Genomic DNA, 17,888 nt, shown 5'->3' with positions numbered 1-17,888 from the left:
CCCCCATCCAGCCCACCCAACATCGCAGTAATCTTCTGGTGCAGCAGGAGTCAATACAGCTAAAGGGCAGTCAGGTGCGCTCTTCAAGAGAGCTTGTCTATGCCTGCCCTTTCCTTCTAGATCCGTCATTCATAGAAGTCATACTGCAGCTTCTATGAATGGCACAGGATCACTGAATTGAGGGTGCAAGCTATCATCCACCCACCAACAATACAGGAAAACATAAAAAAAAGAGATATAAAAATTGAGGATCTGTTGAAGCTGATACTGAGACATAACAAATGGTTCTATTGCGCATTAAAGTTACAGAGATACCCCTTAGGAATGGGCTATTTATTTTTTGGCTGGAGATGCACTTTAAACTAAAGATTCCTGGATTGTATAAATCAACCCAGACACTACAGTTCTGGAGCAGGATGCTTTTGCAAATCAGCAGTACAGATACATTATGTTTTAACACTATAGAAAACTTAATGTCTCAAACACAAACTATGACCATAGGCAGAGTGTGCAAAAGAAGAGTTGTGGGTGGTAAATGGCTAGCTGGTTAGCATTTAGGCATAGGAAAACTTGGGTTGTTGGTCTGAAACCTAACCACGGCGCTACCTGACTGGAGTTTGCATGTTCTCCTTGTGCCTGCTTGGGTTTCATCCCACTCTCTAAAGGCATGCTGCTAGGTTAATTGGTCCTAGTATGTGCATGTATGGCTGAGTAAGCGATCAGTGTCGTGAAACGCTTCAACCTATATACCTGTCCTGTGATGTGCTAGTCATGTTTGATGTTTGTGGTGATGAATAAATACTTCAAAGCTTTCATCTACATTGGAGTGTGGTCACTATCTTTTGTTTGGAGTGCTGCCTGGATCTGACTCGCACCTGATCTTTAACCTCACCTGAGCGGTTTGTCCGTCTTGGATTTTTTTTATCCCACTCTCTAAAGGCATGCTGCTAGGTTAATTGGTCCTAGTATGTATGATGTATGAATGATGTATGATGTAGTATGTATGATTGTGAGTTAGGTTTCTTAGATTGTAAGCTGCTTGAGGGCAGGGACTGATGTGAATGTTCAATATATGTGTAAAGCACTGTGTAAATTGACAGAACCTTATAAGTACCTGTGATAAATAAGTATGTGTAGGAGAGGAGTGTAAAAGGTATGACAGTGAGTAGTGGGTGCAAATGAGAAGTAAAGTATTATTTGACAGTAGCTAGTATGTGCATGAGAGGAGTGCCAGAGGGTATAGCAGCATGTGCAGGATACAATTTTTATTTTATTTTTTTTTTAATTATATTTTAGGGTAAAAATATGAGGTTGCACATATTAGGTAAATGTTGCCTTGGGAAAAATTACAGGAAAGTGCATTGTTTTTTAATTTGTTAGTATTTATTCCCAATAAAAAACAAGGAAATAAAAACATATGCATCCAAATCTGCTACTAAATTAAATCCATATCTGTCCAAAAACAAAAAAAGCTCTGGGACTCAAGGAGATTTAAGGAGAAAAAGAAATAACAATGAAAACTCTGCGCCACAGGCAAAACAAAAAAATGGGATCACAAAATGAATGTGATTATGGCTGCTGCAGTCTTCAAAATGCGTCCAACATGAAGCCCTGTCTATATACACATTTTTAAGGAGAAAAAGGCTTGGGCACTCAAGTGGTTAAGTGCTTGATCAGAGAATCAGCAAAATTATACCTTTTACTAGTTAACTGAATAAGTTACAACTGCAAATTTTCTATCATTTGTTTCAGTCATGGCATTATTACACCATATCCGATTAAGAGATTTGAGCTGTCCCAGAAGCTTGCAATTGTAACTACTCAGCTAAAAGGAGTATATATTTATCCTACATTTTAAAGCTTCTATCAGTGGCTAACAAGTGGCTATCCACTACTATTTTTCAAGGAATATAATTTTATAGTATTATGGAGGATACAGAGAAAATTATTGTTATTGCTTTATATAAGCTCAATGTTTTCTCACAGAAAAAACAATGGGAAAGACAGGTGTTCACAAAGGAACTATCGTCATATATGTGAACTTTATGGGCACATAATGAGACATACATAGACTGTATATTTTGCATAAAACATCAATTTATTGGGTATTCCTTAAAAGCAACTCAATAAAACATAAAAAAACTGGCCCCTAATAGGGCTCAGCTCAAACCTAGGAGATGAATGTCTACAAACAATCACTGTCATGTATATCATACATATATAGATAAGATTGGTACATATCACAAAGATGTGCAGGTATATGATTCTTGTCTGTTTATTGGTCGATGCATTTCGCATACAGCTTCCCGAAGACTGTGAAGTTATACAAACAGTTTTATTGGCGGCGGCCTTCCCAGAGTCCCCAAAATGAATCCCGTCTGGGACAGACAGAGCGGAGTACTAAGGACCAATTCCTAGAATTTATGGTGGATATGTTTCCCAAAAATCCTATTTAGAAATATATGCTGATTAGCACCGGTTTTGCTGGTCCTTAGGGCGGCTGCGCTCCCAAGGACTCATTTACAGGATGTGACATCACTGATATCCTCACCTCCTTCTGGTGCACTTACTGAGCTTTCTTTATATACCGGACAAAATTATAAAGCAACACTTGTTTTTGCCCCCATTTTTCATGAGCTGAATTCAAAGATCTAAGAAAACTGGGATTCATCTGTGAAAAGAACGCCTCCCCAAAGTGCCAGACGCCATCGAATGTGAGCATTTGCCCACTCAAGTCAGTAACAATGATGAACTGCAGTCTGATGGAGACCCCGATGAGGACGACGAGCATGCGGATGAGCTTCCCTGAGACGGTTTCTGACGGTTTCTGCAGAAATTCGATTGTTGCAGCAGCTGTCCGGGTGGCTGGTCTCAGACAATCTTGAAGGTGAAGATGCTGGATGTGGAGGGTCCTGGGCTGGTGTGGTTACACATGATCTACGGTTGTGAGGCCGGCTGGATGTACTTCCAAATTCTCTGAAATGCCTTTGGAGACAGCTTATGGTATAGAAATTAATATCCAATTCATGGGCAACAGCTCTAGTGGACATTCCTGCGGTCAGCATGCCAATTGCATGCTCCCTCAAAACTTGCAACATCTGTGGCATTGTGCTGTGTGATAAAACTGCACATTTTAGAGTGGCCTTTTATTGTGGCCAGCCTAAGGCACACCTGTGCAATAATCATGCTGTCTAATCAGCATCTTTATATGCCACACCTGTGAGGTGGATATATTATCTCAACAAAGGAGAAGTGCTCACTAACACAGATTCAGACAGATATGTGAACAATAATTGAGAGAAATAGGCCTTTTGTGTACATAGAAAAAGTCTTAGATCTTTGAGTTCAGCTCATAAAAAATGGGGGCAAAAATAAAAGTGATGCGTTTATAATTTTGTTCAGTGTATATTCAAGAGGGCTAGTCTACCAGGCATATTGAACTTGCAACCTGCTTTTAAAGGGATATGAATCAGAGATACTCATTATGATGTCCAGATACCTATACTTACAGGTGGTGTCCCAGTAGGATCCTATAATGTCTGCCAACTATAGATCCGTTCCTGTGCTAACCAGCATATATTTCTAAAAAAGATTTTTGGAAAACATGCCTACTACATATACTAGGAATTGGGCCTAAATACTCCCCCATGTCCACCCCAGACAGGATTAATTTTGGGGACTCTGGAAAGGCTGCCACTAATAAAACTGTTTGTACTTCTTCACAGTCTTGAGGAAACTGTATGCGAAACACGTCAACCAGTGAACAGACAGAATCATATACCTACACATCCTTTTAATATATACCAATCTTATCTATATATGTATGATATACATGACAGTGATTGTTTGGAGACATTGATCTCCTTGGTTTGAGCTGAGCACTATTAGGGGCCAGTTTTTTTATGTTGTATTGAGATGCTTTAAAGCAATACCCAATAATTCGTTTTTTTATGCAAAATATACAGTCTATGTATGTCTCATGATGTGCCCATAAAGTTCACATATATGACAGTAGTTCCTTTGTGAACACCTGTCTTTCCCATTTTTTCTGATTAAATAGGATGTTGGCACGCTTTAGATAGCCCCCCCCCCCTTTCTTTCTCATAGACAAATTTCATATAGTATATTATTGTGCTAAGTTTCACTGCTTCAGCCTAGGCAGAAAACCTTCCATACCTTTCACAGTTTTTCACAGTAGTTGGCTGACAATATTTATTTTAATAATTACACGTGAGGGGCCAGCTTTTTCAGGCCTGTCAAGTGTCATATAAAATAAATCAATTAAATTGATGCTGTTCTACAGGATTGAAATTACAGTTGAAGTGATTGATGGACTTTGGTATATCAGAATTAATGCAGCAAATTAAATTAAGGATATAGACTTTGAACTGACTGAAGAGCCCTTAGGTTCACATTAACTTTTGTCAGGAAAATCAGATGACTCGTGGAGCACTTATTTTTGAAGGTACAACAGTCTTCAGTTTAATTTATAGGTCTGAAGAAATAAAAATTTCCCTCCACCTCCATTTTTCACCTCCATTTTTTACCTTCTAATACATTTAGCTCCTTACATGAAAGCTTTTCATACCAGTATAATGTGCAAAAATTTTATTGCTCTTCAGCAATATAAAATTATCTGTAGTAAAACAAAAATTAATCTGTATTACAATGCAGTTGTTTGTAATACCAAGTAATTATTTTATTGTTATAGGTAGTAATTGGCAATCAATTATACATAATTAGTTTAACAAAGAGACAGAACATTCAATTGAAACAGAAGAATTTCAAACACTTATGCAGCAACGCTACAGTTATGTGTATATTATATCCTACACACAGTGGAACGGAGCTGACCAAACTTTTGATGGAAATCCCCCTGGGCTTGTATCATAGCTTCTTCATCTATGTAGACTGCTGGTCTTCGTGAAGCAAGAAAGTACTGCACTTTTCTGAGGCTCCAGCCAATGACATACATGAGAAATCCACACACTGCAGCTGTAGATCTGCCAACGCCAGCATTGCAATGAACATAGACTGTGTGACCATTTTCTAATAGCCCAAACAGGAGGTATACAGCTTGTGGAAGCATCCGAACTCTGCCTAAACAACACAGCAAGAACATATATTATTTTAGATAAATTCAGTTTTGTAAATTAGGCATATATATATAGAATAGAATAAATAAAACTTGCAGAAAGTTTAAAAAACAACACATCAGATGCAGTTGATAGGTTAAAACTTTATTTTATTATACCTTTAAAAACACATAACTATAAATGCTGTTTCAGTGCTCCAAATAGAGACCCATATAGGCTATTTAAAACACCATTGGAAAGCAATATACTATATATATGGGCAATGAATACAGTAAATACACTTAAAGTGATTGTAAAGTCTTGTTTTTTTATTTTTTTTTCTAAATAACAAACATGTTATATTTACCTGCTCTGAAGCAGTGGATTTTCACAGAGCAGCCTGGATCCTCCTCTTCTCGGGTCTCTCTTTGCAGCTCCTGGCCCCTTCCTTCTGTTGAGTGCCCCCACAGCAAGCAGCTTGCAAAGGGGGCACCCAAGCCGAGCTGCAGCTCCATCTGTCCATTCAGACACGGAGCTGCCGTTCAGGCCAGCCCCCTCTCCCTCCCAATTGCCTGACTGACTTTGGTTGACAGCCGTGGGAGCCAACGGCACCGCTGCTGTGTCTCAGCCAATCAGGAGGGAGAATCCCGGACTCGTGGACATCGCTGCACAGAGATCGGGTTCAGGTAAGCATTAGGGGGACCTGAGGGGGGTTGTTTCAGACAGAAGGCTTTTTATCTTAATGCACAGAATTTATTAAGATAAAAAAACCTTCTGACTTTACAACTCCTTTAAAGAGGAACGTCCCCCTTATCATGAAACTCACAACAAAATCAACATAAAAAATGTTTAGTCATGGCAGTCTTTTAACCAATACTTTTATTGCTTTTTATTCTTTGCATACCTTATTTTTTTACTAAGGGCAAATTAATTTAACTCCCTTTACTTCCTGAAACTCAGTCTAGAACTGTGGGAACATGTGATTGGAAGTTCACAGGATACAATTATAAGGCCAGGATGACATTACCAGTGCCTTAAAGAAACCAGCAAGTGGAAAAAACTATAACTGTAAGTAAAAGCAAAAATGGTTTAACTAATGGATGCAAGACAATTTCATATTAGCATGCAGAACTGTATGATGAATTTAGGGAAAGATGGGAAAGGTCCACTTTAATGCTTCATTTCACAAATCTCAGCAAATAAATTATATATATATATATATATATAAATTATACAAATCAGGTATCTATATAGTCAATACTCTTAGTGTTACTAAACTCAGGCATTCACTATATCTGGTCTCCCACAGGACATGGAAGTGCAATAGTTACATAGTTAGTCAGGCTGAAAAAAGACACAAGTCCATCTAGTTCAACAAATAGAAGGAAAATAGTTTTAGTAAATATAAACTGCTAAATACCTTTTCTCATTAGCAGTATATAGCAGACTTGTGTCTGGTTAAAGGTTGTAGGAGGAGTTTTCATTCTCCCATGATTGTCCTATGAGGCTGCAGGACCCCTGACCCTCAGTCTGGACAGTGCTGATTGGCACTGTGCTGATCACTTGCACCCTCCCTAGAAAAAAAAAACTCTCTAGCAATACACACCATACTGAGCATGTACAGTTTGTCCCCTAGCCTCTGTACTATCCGAAGATGGTTTGGGGACTCTGGAAGAAGGGGTGGATCAAAGAAGACAGGATAAAACAGCCTTTTTACACAATGCAGTGGATTAGACCCTTAGGTTCCACAGTATAACAAGCATGCTGTACTGCATAAACACACTGCTTTTACTGTTGTGGGTTTAGTAACAATTTAGGGGCCAGTTCACACCAGCTGTTTCTGCATCAAAATGCAAATTTGCAAATGCACATTTTTCTGCATGTAACTGCACTGGAATGCAGTCAAAATGCATCAAAAATGCAATGTAATCCAGCTGTCGACCCGCATGGAAAAAACACCACCCGCTGACAGCCGCATGGGGGGCGGGATCTGGAAGCCTCCTGGTTAAAAGGGGATTCCAGGTTCCAATAAGCTACCCCCGCACAACCATCGGGCCATGGTTTTGGGAAAGAGGCCCTTGTCCATGGGCATGTAGCCTAGTATGGTTCAGGAAGAGGGGGCACTCTTGCCCCCCCCTTTCCTGGCCTGCCAGGCTAAATTCTCAGACAAGAGCCTGGTATGGATTTTGGGGGGACCCCATGCCATTTTTTTTGGCTTTGGGTTCCTCTTAAAATCCATACCAGACTGAAGGGTCTAGTATGAATTTTAGGGGGGATCCCATGCATTTTTTTGTGGCCTGGTATGGATTTTGTGGGTACCCATGCTGTTTTTTTTTCTTAATGCCAGCTCTTTTGTTTACATTCACAGCAGGGATAACTCATCATGGTTATCTTCTGTGGCATACTGTGCTTGAGGATATACCACTGCATAGCTGTGGTAAAAGCTGCAATTACCTAGTACCAGCTGGCCTAGCTATATTGCTTCACTGTGCACTAAGGACTGTGATAGCACCCTGCTGGGACTTGTGCTGTACCTGTGTGGAATGATCATCATATCGGTTAAGTGTTACTGAGCCTGTTTTTACAAGTGTTACTGAGCCTGTTATTGCAAGAGGTACAGCACCTGCTACTGCAAGTATCCTGTACATGTGTCTACCAGTGTTTTCACCTGTTGCCACAGTAATACTATGAGTGCTAGCATTTCTGTTCTGCAAGCAACCTTTTTGTTATATAATCTGCACTCTTCTAAATACAATAATTATGAACCCTTCGTGGACTCTGTATGTGTTGCTTCCTTAACTTGGGTGCCCTCTTCCTGGCCCTGCTCACACACTGATCACAGGGTTCGCTCGCTTGACACTTCTGCCATTTATGAAACGCCTTCTATTTTTTCTATAAATACAAGGCATTTTCTGATTGACTAGGTGGAGAAGAGTGGTGTTGATGTCACAAACTCTACCTCATCCAATCAGAGAATGCCTTGTGTTTGTTCATTGAAAAAATAAAAGGTGTTCTATAAATGGTGGAAGTGCCAAGCAAGCGACCCCCTGTGGTAAGTGGGCAGAGGAGAAACTGTGTGCACAAGTCTCAGAAGATCACAGTTATTACTACAGTAGTGCCAACTACTAGAATGATTGTCAGCTTCCACAACAGCCCCTCAAGTACAAGGTATGCATACATACATTGGTACAAGTTGGACCAATGTAAGTGTACAATTAAGACACGCCTGGAGTTCAGCTTTAATTTTAGGTTGTGGATACAGAACTGTTGACTTTTCATTGCTGTTTGTATCCACATTTAGGAGATTTTAGCTCATTTCCTATTTACAGGGTGTCCCAAAAGTCTCCATACATAGGAAAAAAACTAACAAACGAATATTATATTTTATATTGTATATACTTAGTGTGTGTGTGTGTGTAGAAACAGGTGGCCCAACACGTAGAGGATATTTTGTAAAATTTTGTAATGAATGTTCTGTAAATAAAGGCACATTTGGCTACAATTTTCTGTTTTAACTATGTATGATGACTTTTGGAACATTCTGTATATAACGAGTGGCACAACAGAAAGTGAGGGAAATTCCTCCCAAACGGATCACAGTCAGGAAAATAATTTCTTGCTTCAGTTAGGTTTAAGATTTTGTAAAAAATCAGCCTGTATTTAAAGAAATGACCCAGTCTAAACAGTGTGCCTGTACGACAAAGGAAAAAAAAATGTTTGCATAATAATTTTTTGGGTGGTGTATTACAGGGATTTATTTTATACTTATCTGGGTACATACACTGCAGGCTGTATTAATGAAAAGGCATAGAATACCTAGTTTCCAGATTTTCTCTAAACTTTATATAATTTACTAAAAACTAAAGCTGGCCATGCACTGATCAAAATTTAGCCAGTTCATCGGGAACCACCCAAATTTTAATCAGTATGTGGCCATCCCCACTCAACATAAGGAAATTGTTTGATCAACTTGAAGACACATGCTGTAAAATGTTCTCAACCAGTGGCTGCAACCGATCAGCCAGCTAGCAGCTATCAGAATACAATGTCCAACAGTGGAAAGTCCTCCATCCACTTCACTTGTGTGGTTGGAAGAATATTTTCTTTTTTTTTTATTTAGTCTGCTGGTTGAATGAAAAAAAAGAACAGTTATGGCCAGCCTAAGACTACCTCAGATTACTACATATGTTCTTATTAGCCAATGAAAGGTGAGCAAGCTACTATTTTAATCAATCATTTTCACTTAGATCTATGGGTCTATGAATTATATAAAAAGAATACCCCAATCTTCATGTGTTTTGGACTGCTTGAGCTCAAATGTTTTGGAACTCCTTGGATGGACTGAATTGATGCTGAACTGAATATATACGGTAGGTAACCACCCTCACACCAATTCCAAGTAAAACATTTTTTATTTTTCTACTTTTATTTTGTGTGTGTGTACATTATTTACTCACTAACAGTACATCAAGAGTCTAGCATTTTTTCCCCATATTAAGAGTTTCTCTATGCTTTAATAGCTAGAAACTGCCCAAATCCATTCCCGATATGACAGTTCAGTGAAACACTACCAAAGAAGTTACCCTCCAGATTATTTTTTCAGCACGTTTATATTACTCCAACATGCAAAGAAATGGAATTGTCACCCCCAGATGGCCACTTTGCATACAATGTTACTGTACCAGTGTTAATTGCATGGCTTCTGGGTCCCTCCCTAGAACACATTTCACTTAGGCATGAGCTTAGTAGTGGAGTCCACTCCTTGACTATGCACATTCCTGAGTAAAACACATCAATGGGAAGGACAGATCCATGGAATGAACACTAGAATAATAAAGCGAATAAAGTAAGTGTCTGGTGTGTGGCCTCTGATTTCTTACATGCTAGCCCAATATGACATCTGCAATGTGAAGTACCTGTTATTGCAAACAGAGATTCACTAAATGTATTGAAAACCTCTGTGTTACAGCTGATCAACATGTGGGTATCATGGACTAAATCTTAAAGAGTTGTGTAGTGGCCCCTAAAGCTTTCCAAAAAAAACGGACATCCTGTCCATTGTGCCTGGATATGGCCAGCATCCGTAACACTATAGCTACAGCATAAACTGATTCATTTTATTTTCAAGTCTTTCTTTTCTCAATATCTCTATGAATGCATTGCTTGGCCTATTATTTCCTTCAGTTACATTTAGTCATGTTTCTGTAGCTTAGCAAATGAAGCAAATTACTCTAGATAAAAGTAATTTAGTTTTGAAGTTGTGAAGTGCATACTACTGAGACAAACATTCAAAAGGAATGATCAATGGTAGTGCAGATTTCTTTTTTTTTTTATATACGCTCTAAGAATCACTGTTAACAAGTTAATATGTTTTTATGCCTTAATCACTAAGATATCCAGCCTCATTTAAAAGATTATCAACTAACAACTTAGCTTATGTATTTATTCAAATGCCATCAAATCAATGTTATTTCAGCTAGTATAATTACTTGAAATCTATGCCTATTTCAAGTTGTCACACAACAGCTAATGGAAGAGAGAAATCAGAAATGTGGTCAGGCAAGATAAAAAGGATATTTTGAGGGAGTGTCACCAATGTGTCATCTCCAATGGTAAATTTGTTGCTGTCCTATGGAAATTTATTGCAATCGGTTGCTCAGTATTACAGATGATGGAGTGACAAATACATAAAAAAAACTATTGCATGGAATTTGCTAATAGAGAGGAAGTCTGATTTGCATCTAATGGTGTCACTAATTTGCCAAATAAATGTCCCTATTGTTTTAGGGGGACAAACTAGGCTTTCTTTTGGCAATGTTGTTGTGAAAAATGTATTTATTCATTTTCTATGCCATCTGTAGACAAAAGGGTTAAACTAGATAAAAGTGTACATTTTGTACTATAATTTGTCCTTTTCCCATCATAAGGGGTTAATTATTATCCTAAACTCCTGGGAATTAAGAATGAGCGAATGTGCCCAGGTTTGTGGCAGAATAATCAAACCCAGTGTGAAATCTGAAAATTGGAGACTGAAAACCAAACCCCATTGAAGGCTATTGGGGTGAATCCTAATTTCAAGGCATAGTAAAGGGATTGTCCAAAAAGAGCATACTCTAACCAAGTTTTGTGGTGCAGATTCATGTGTCTGCTCATGCATGTGGTACACAAATGGCTAGTAGTTTTCCATGGCTGATATGCTACAGGCTAAGCCTGCAGAATACAATGGTGCTGTCATCAGCAGATCTGTTGAGAAAGGCCTAGATTTCAGAGCTATGTGGACAGCAGACATGGGAGTAAGTCACAAGCAAGTCTAAAGTCTTGACCTTCAAGTCTCAAGCAAGTCCCAAGTTACTGTGGCGAAAAGCAAGCAAGTCAAGTCGAGTCCCTGCTAGAAGTCAAGCAAGTCAATTCAAGTCATTTATTTTGGTCAATTCACAAATCAAGTCAAAATACTGATCTACCCCAATTTTCACCTTTAACCACTTGAGCCCAGCCCGCCGCAGGAGCGGCAGGCAGCCACTCCTGGGCAAAGCGATGTTATACTACGTCGCTCGCTCAGGAGACTCTAGGTGGCGAGCGTGCGCTGCTGGCGGCGCGCTCCCACCCCTGGTCATCAGTCGGGGAGCCAGCGCGTGTGACCGGTGGCTCCGATGGCCGCCGGCCACCCGCGATCTCCCGCAGCTGAGAGAGAAGGACTGACGGCTGATGTAAACACAGCCATCTGTCATTCTCCCTGAAGTAATCACAGAGGCTATGTGATCCTGCTATATAGGATCGCATGTCTCTGTGATCATCTCACAAGCCACATCCCCTGACAGTTAGAATCTTCCCTGCCAGTGTCATTTTTACAGTAACAGTGCATATTTTTAGCACTCATTACTGTAGTAATGTCACTGGTACCCCCAAAAGTGTCAAAAATGTCAGTTAGGGGTCCTATCTGTCCTCCGCAATGTCGCAGTCCCGCAAAAAAAAATTACAGATCGCCATTACTAGTAAAAAAAAAAACAATAAAAATGACATAAATCTTTCCCGTAGTCAGTAAACGCAATAAATGTTGTGCAAACCAATAAAAATATGCTTATTGCAATTTTTTTTACCAAAAATATGTAGCAGAAAACAAATTGGCCTAAAATTTTAAAAAGTTTTGATTTTTACATGTTTTTTTTTTTTGAGAATTTCATATAAAAAAATGTGAAAAATATTGTTGTTTTTTTCAAAATTGTCGCTCTTTTTTGGTTTATAGCGCAAAAAATAAAAATCTCACAGGTGATCAAATACCACCAAAAGAAAGCTCTATTTGTGGGGAAAAAAAGGACGTTTGGTTACAGTGTCGCATGACCGTGCAATTGTCCGTTAAAATCACACAGTGACGAATAGCAAAATAGGGCCTGGTCATTGAGCAGCCAAATCCTCCGGGGCTAAAGTGGTTAAATCAGTTAAAAGTCAGTGGTCAGGAAAGGTTTTGTTTTATTTTCAACATTAACAAAACTGCTTAGTGATTTTTTCTTGGCATATTAAAGAAACACGTTGAATGCCCAAACAGCTCAAGTCATGAATACCAAGTCAAAGTCAAATCGAGTCTTCTATTAATTTTAGTCAAGCAAGTCTCAAGTCCTCAAACTGGTGACTTAAATCTGACTTAAGTCAAGTCATGTGACTCGAGTACCCCACCTCTGGTGGACAGACCCTGGGGATAGCAGTGAGCTGTAAATGAAAGCCAGTGCTGTCCAGTGGAACAGGGTAGCTGCTCCCTCCTGTCCCCCTGCCCCTGGCTGACCTTCTCCCTAACTACTGTTCTGTCTCTCTCACTGCTGGAGCCCACTTGGCAGTAAGCTGCAGGAAAATCACTTTCACATTCAGGGTTGGGGGTTATAATTAATTTGAATATTAAATTGTTTTTAACCCTTTGACCCCACCCCTTATCCTGTACATCTCTCTATCCCATCCTTTCTCTGTAATAAAAAATGGGCTGGTTATGAATGGGGTGGGTTATAGATGTAAAATATATTCAAAACATAAAAGCAAAACAAAAATGCACTGAAAAGTATTCCGTTTCAGAGTATTATAGACGAACATAATCTTGTTATTAGACCAGTTTAAGGGAAGAGCGGTGGTCACTACAAGAAAAGATCAGTATCTAGAAGAGTAGAGACAACACTAATGGCGCTTTTCCACTGCATGGAACCGTACCGGTTCGGCACCCTTTTGTGCTTTTCCACTGCTGGTACCGCATGGTATAGGGTCGGAACGGTTCAGTACGGTACGGTATAGGTTTGCTTTTCCACTGCATGGAACCGAACGGTACGGTACGGCTCTGAAAAAACAGTACCTACTCGATTGTGGTTCCAACAGGTACCAAACTGGTACCATATCCCACAATCCTTTGCATGCAGTCACTACTAGCCACTGATTGGTCAGAGAATCCCACCCACCCCGTTGTTATCCCACCCACTTAACTTAGTACTACTTTAGTGGAAAAGCAAACCTATACCGTACCGTACCGAACCGTTCCGACCCTATACCATGCAGTACCAGCAGTGGAAAAGCAAACCGGGCCAAGCAGGGCCGAGTAGAGCCGAGCCGGTACTAGCCGGTACTTGCAGTGGAAAAGTGCCATAAATGATAACGTAGCACAATTCCCAGCCGTTTTACGGGATATGGGTCCCCCTGGGTCACCGGGTGCAACAAAAGTACCTTTGTGCATGTTTCTCCAAGTGTGAGCACCGAGACAATGACCAGTCCAGTATCTTTGGGATTTTTGTATTTATTTTGTAACTTGGATAGGAGAAGGGATGAGTGGGGTACTCCTTTGGCTCAACTATGTACAACTTGGCGGAGACACTTGAAAAATGCTGATTGGCGCTGACTTGACGCTGGCAGGATGCCGGTCAACGCCGGTTAACACTGGTTAACACTGGCCTGATGCCTGTTAACGCTGAACTGACTTGTGACTGCTTTTCTGCATAAAGAAGTCCTTTTTAAGTTCCCTTAAGCGCTCCTTGCTGAGGTATCAATCTGTAAACACTGCTGCACTGCTGAACACTTCAGGGCCCACACTGGTGCCCCCTTTTTCTCACTTCCCTTCAGGGTTTAGACACAGGCACCCCCTTTCTCTAAACCTCTCTACTGGTTAGCTGGCTCCCGGATCCCTTTGACCTTCTGGAGTGGTCCCCTATCCTAGGCAGACCCCTGGGCAGTTTTGAGTACTCACAACACTGTTTTTCCTGGAAACTTCTGCCCAGCAGCTCCACTTGGAACATGGGAGAAACACTTTCTCCTTTGGGAAGATCCTTTAGTCATGGAAATGCTCTCTGGTTATTAGTTACCTATCACATATAGGACATCACATACCCCCTGAGGAAGACCTTACTGTACAGTTCGAAACGTGTCGGGGTCCTTTTCACTGGATGTGATGATCCGTGTTATTATCCTTTGCTTTTAGCAATGTGTGATAATCAACATGATTTACCTATTCTCTGGAACCAGAGCTCATAGCTTACGCTTCTGAATTTTATAAAGTCTTTTACAATAACATTCTCTCAATAAAGATGACTATTTTTATATACTTATAGTCTTACTAGTATTTATTGCTAAAAAAAAAAAAAAAAACCCTGGAGCTTTTTTCCTTTTCTTCTCTTGATTTATACCTTTCTTTATTTGGTATTTACATTTTAAGGGGCTCCCTAATGAGCTATATAGAAGTTTTAATTGATTTGTAAGGGTTAGGGAGTTATGTATTTTCAGGTTGTTGTATTAGAGAAATGATACATATTACACAAAAGTTGATTGCTTTTTAAGGGGATTGCAGTGGTTTCATATCTACTTTGTCCCTGACCAGCACATAAGGTGGTGCTGGTTTAGTTTTGGTTAAGTATTAAATAAAATTGAATATAAATACTTGGTACCTGTGATAGCAAAAGTGCCAATAATGTATTTTTTACCACAGATCGACAAAAATAAGGAAAGAAAAATCTCTAGGAAGACAGATAATTAGACATATTAGTCCATTACTACTCGATTAGGGGAGTACGTGGATTGGCATCTGCAACCTCTGTTTAAAAAATGACACCTAATCTGAAAGCTAATAAGCAACTGTTAAATATATTCACAAATATTAAGTAGAAGAGGATATTTATTTAGTCACAGCAAATGTCACTTTACCTTACACTCTTATTCTTTATAATAAGGGTATGGAGGCAGTAAAAATGTTTTGAAAGAACAGAATTCGTCATCACAGACAAAATGTATTTTTGGTTTTCTGACACTTATTTCTTACAGAAAAAAATGCCATGGGCATGTAATTATGGAGAATCTATTCATGGGAGTATGGGAGAAGGAGTAAATTAGAAGTATATTTTTCTGACACTTATAGTTTATTATTTAGTTTTATTAATTTGAGCTAGGTTTAATGATTGCTTTTTATTATCGAATGGAACAGAGGTAGAATTAGTTCAAGTCAAGATGCTCTAAATAATGATGATTTGTGTATTCATTTCACTTATGAACATAATATAATAATAACTTTAAATAAGTACAGTGCTGTCTCGAACTACTAATGTGATTCAATGTGAATGCCACAATACCAAATAATTCAAAATAAACCGCAACTTAGTGCAATACAACCAAAATTGCTCTATTAGTGTCTTGGTCTTGGATTCTAAATGATCCTTCTTCTGTCGCTCAATCAATTTATATTTATGTTTGTCCTCTGTTCATAATGTTCTCACACACTAATAGCAAAGTTCAATAAATAAACAACAATCACTGTGTAAGTGTTATTTCTAAACAATAATGCTTCTAGTAATCGATCAATTTGTGCAGCCTATTTTGTGTCAGTGTTTCCCAAAAAAACATATTATATTCTATATTGCTCAAAAAATTAAAAGAACACTTTTTAATCAGAGTTAAGCATCAAGTCAATGAAACTCCTGGGATATTGGTCTGTTCAGTTAAGTAGCAGAGGGGTTTGTTAACGACATAACGACCGCCCGCTGCAGTTTTACTGCGGCAGGCAGCCGCTCCTTGGCAAAGCGACGTAGTACTACGCTGCTCGCTCAGGAGACTCTAGGGGGCGAGCGCATGTGACTGGCGGCTCTGATGGCCGCCGGCCACTCACGATCTCCCGCAGCAGAGGGAGAAAGACAGACGGCTGATGTAAACACAGACGTCTGTCATTCTCACTGAAGTATTCACAGAGGCTATGCGATCCTGCTGTATAGGATCTCATATCTCTGTGATTACTTCCCTAGCCACGCCCCCTGACAGTTACAATCATGCCCCTAGGGACAGACTTAACCCCTTGATCACCAGTAAGATTAACCCCTTCCCTGCCAGTGTCATTTTTACAGTAACAGTGCATATTTTTAGTACTGATTACTGTAGTAATGTCACTGGTACCCCCAAAAGTGTTAAAAATGTCAGTTAGGATTCCGATCTGTCCGCTGCAATGTCGCAGTCCCACGAAAAAAAATCGCAGATCGCCGCCATTACTAGTTAAAAAAAAAACAATAACATTTTTTTTACCAAAAATACGTAGCAGAAAACGAATTGGCCTAAAATGTTAAAAAATTTCGATTTTTACATTTTTTTTGAGAATTTCATATAAAAAAAATGTGAAAAATATTGTTAATTTTTCAAAATTGTCGCTCTTTTTTTGTTCATAGCGCAAAAAATAAAAATTGCACAGGTGATCAAATACCACCAAAAGAAAGCTCTGTTTGTGGGAAAAAAAGGACGTCAATTTTGTTTGGGTACAGCGTTGCACGACCGCGCAATTGTCCATTAAATTCACGCAGTGCTGAATCGCAAAATAGGGCCTGGTCTTTGAGCATCCAAATCCTCCGGGTCTAAAGTGGTTAATCAGTTTCAGCTGCTTTGGTGTTAATGCAATCAATAACAGATGCACTAGATGGGCAACAATGAGACAATCTCCAAAACAGAAATAGTTTAACAGGTGAAGGCCACAGATATTTTTTACCTACTCATCTTTTCTGAGTGTTTTTTACTAGTTTTGCAATTGGCTAGGGTCAGTGTCACTACTGGTAGCACGAGGCAATACCTGGACCCTATGGAGGTTGCAGGTCCAACTTCTCCAGGATTGCATCAAAATGTGCCAGAAGGTTTGCCATGTCTCTCCGCACAATCTCAAGCGCATGGAGGAGAGTCCAGGAGACAGACAGTTACTCTAGGGGAGTCAGACAGGGCCATAGAAGCTTCTTAACCCATCAGCAGGACTGGTATCTGCTCCTTTGTGCAAAAAGGAACAAGAAGAGCATTGCCAGAACCCTAAAAAATACCCTCCAGAAGGCCACTGGTGTGAATGTCTCTGAACAAACAATCAGAAACAGACATCATTAGGGTGGCCTGAGAACCTGATGTCCTCTAGTGGGCCCTGTGCTCACTGACCAACACCGTGGAGCTTGATTGGCATTTGCCATTGAACACCAGAGTTGGCAGGTCTGCCACTGGCGCCCTGTGCTTTTCAGATGAGAGCAGGTTCGCCCTGAGCACGTGATAGACATGAAAGGGTCTGGAGAAACCATGGAGAACGTTATGATGCCTGTAACATTGTTCAGCATGACCGGTTTGATGGTGGGTCAGTGATGGTCTGAGGAGGCATATCCATGGAGGGATGCACAGACCTTTACAGGCTACACAATGGAACCCTGACTGCCCTTAGGCATCAGGAGGAAATCCTGGGACCCATCGTTAGTCTCTACGCTGGTGCAGTTGGGTCCTGGGTTCCTCCTGGTGGACGACAATGCCCAGCCTCATGTGACCAGAGTAGGCAGACAGTTCATGGAGGATAAAGGA

The 17,888-nt window shown here is 39.9% G+C and overlaps 1 protein-coding gene across 2 annotated transcripts in view; it reads right to left on the bottom strand.

Annotated features, from left to right (window-relative positions):
- Nucleotides 1-4,811: 4,811 nt before the first annotated feature.
- Nucleotides 4,812-17,888, bottom strand: part of EPM2A (EPM2A glucan phosphatase, laforin) — a 202,291-nt gene continuing 189,214 nt past the window's right edge. For both annotated transcript variants that reach the window (XM_082248846.1, XM_082248847.1), the window contains one exon: nt 4,812-5,100. In XM_082248846.1, the coding sequence (XP_082104972.1) occupies nt 4,823-5,100 (278 nt within the window). In that variant the 3' untranslated portion in view covers nt 4,812-4,822. The remainder of the gene's footprint in view (nt 5,101-17,888) is intronic.

This window comes from Pelophylax lessonae, assembly GCF_965119305.1.
Source record: "Pelophylax lessonae genome assembly, chromosome: 3".
Taxonomy (NCBI): domain Eukaryota; kingdom Metazoa; phylum Chordata; class Amphibia; order Anura; family Ranidae; genus Pelophylax; species Pelophylax lessonae.
The sequence above is the reverse complement of the archived record's forward strand: the minus strand, read 5'-3'. Positions and strand labels throughout refer to the sequence as shown.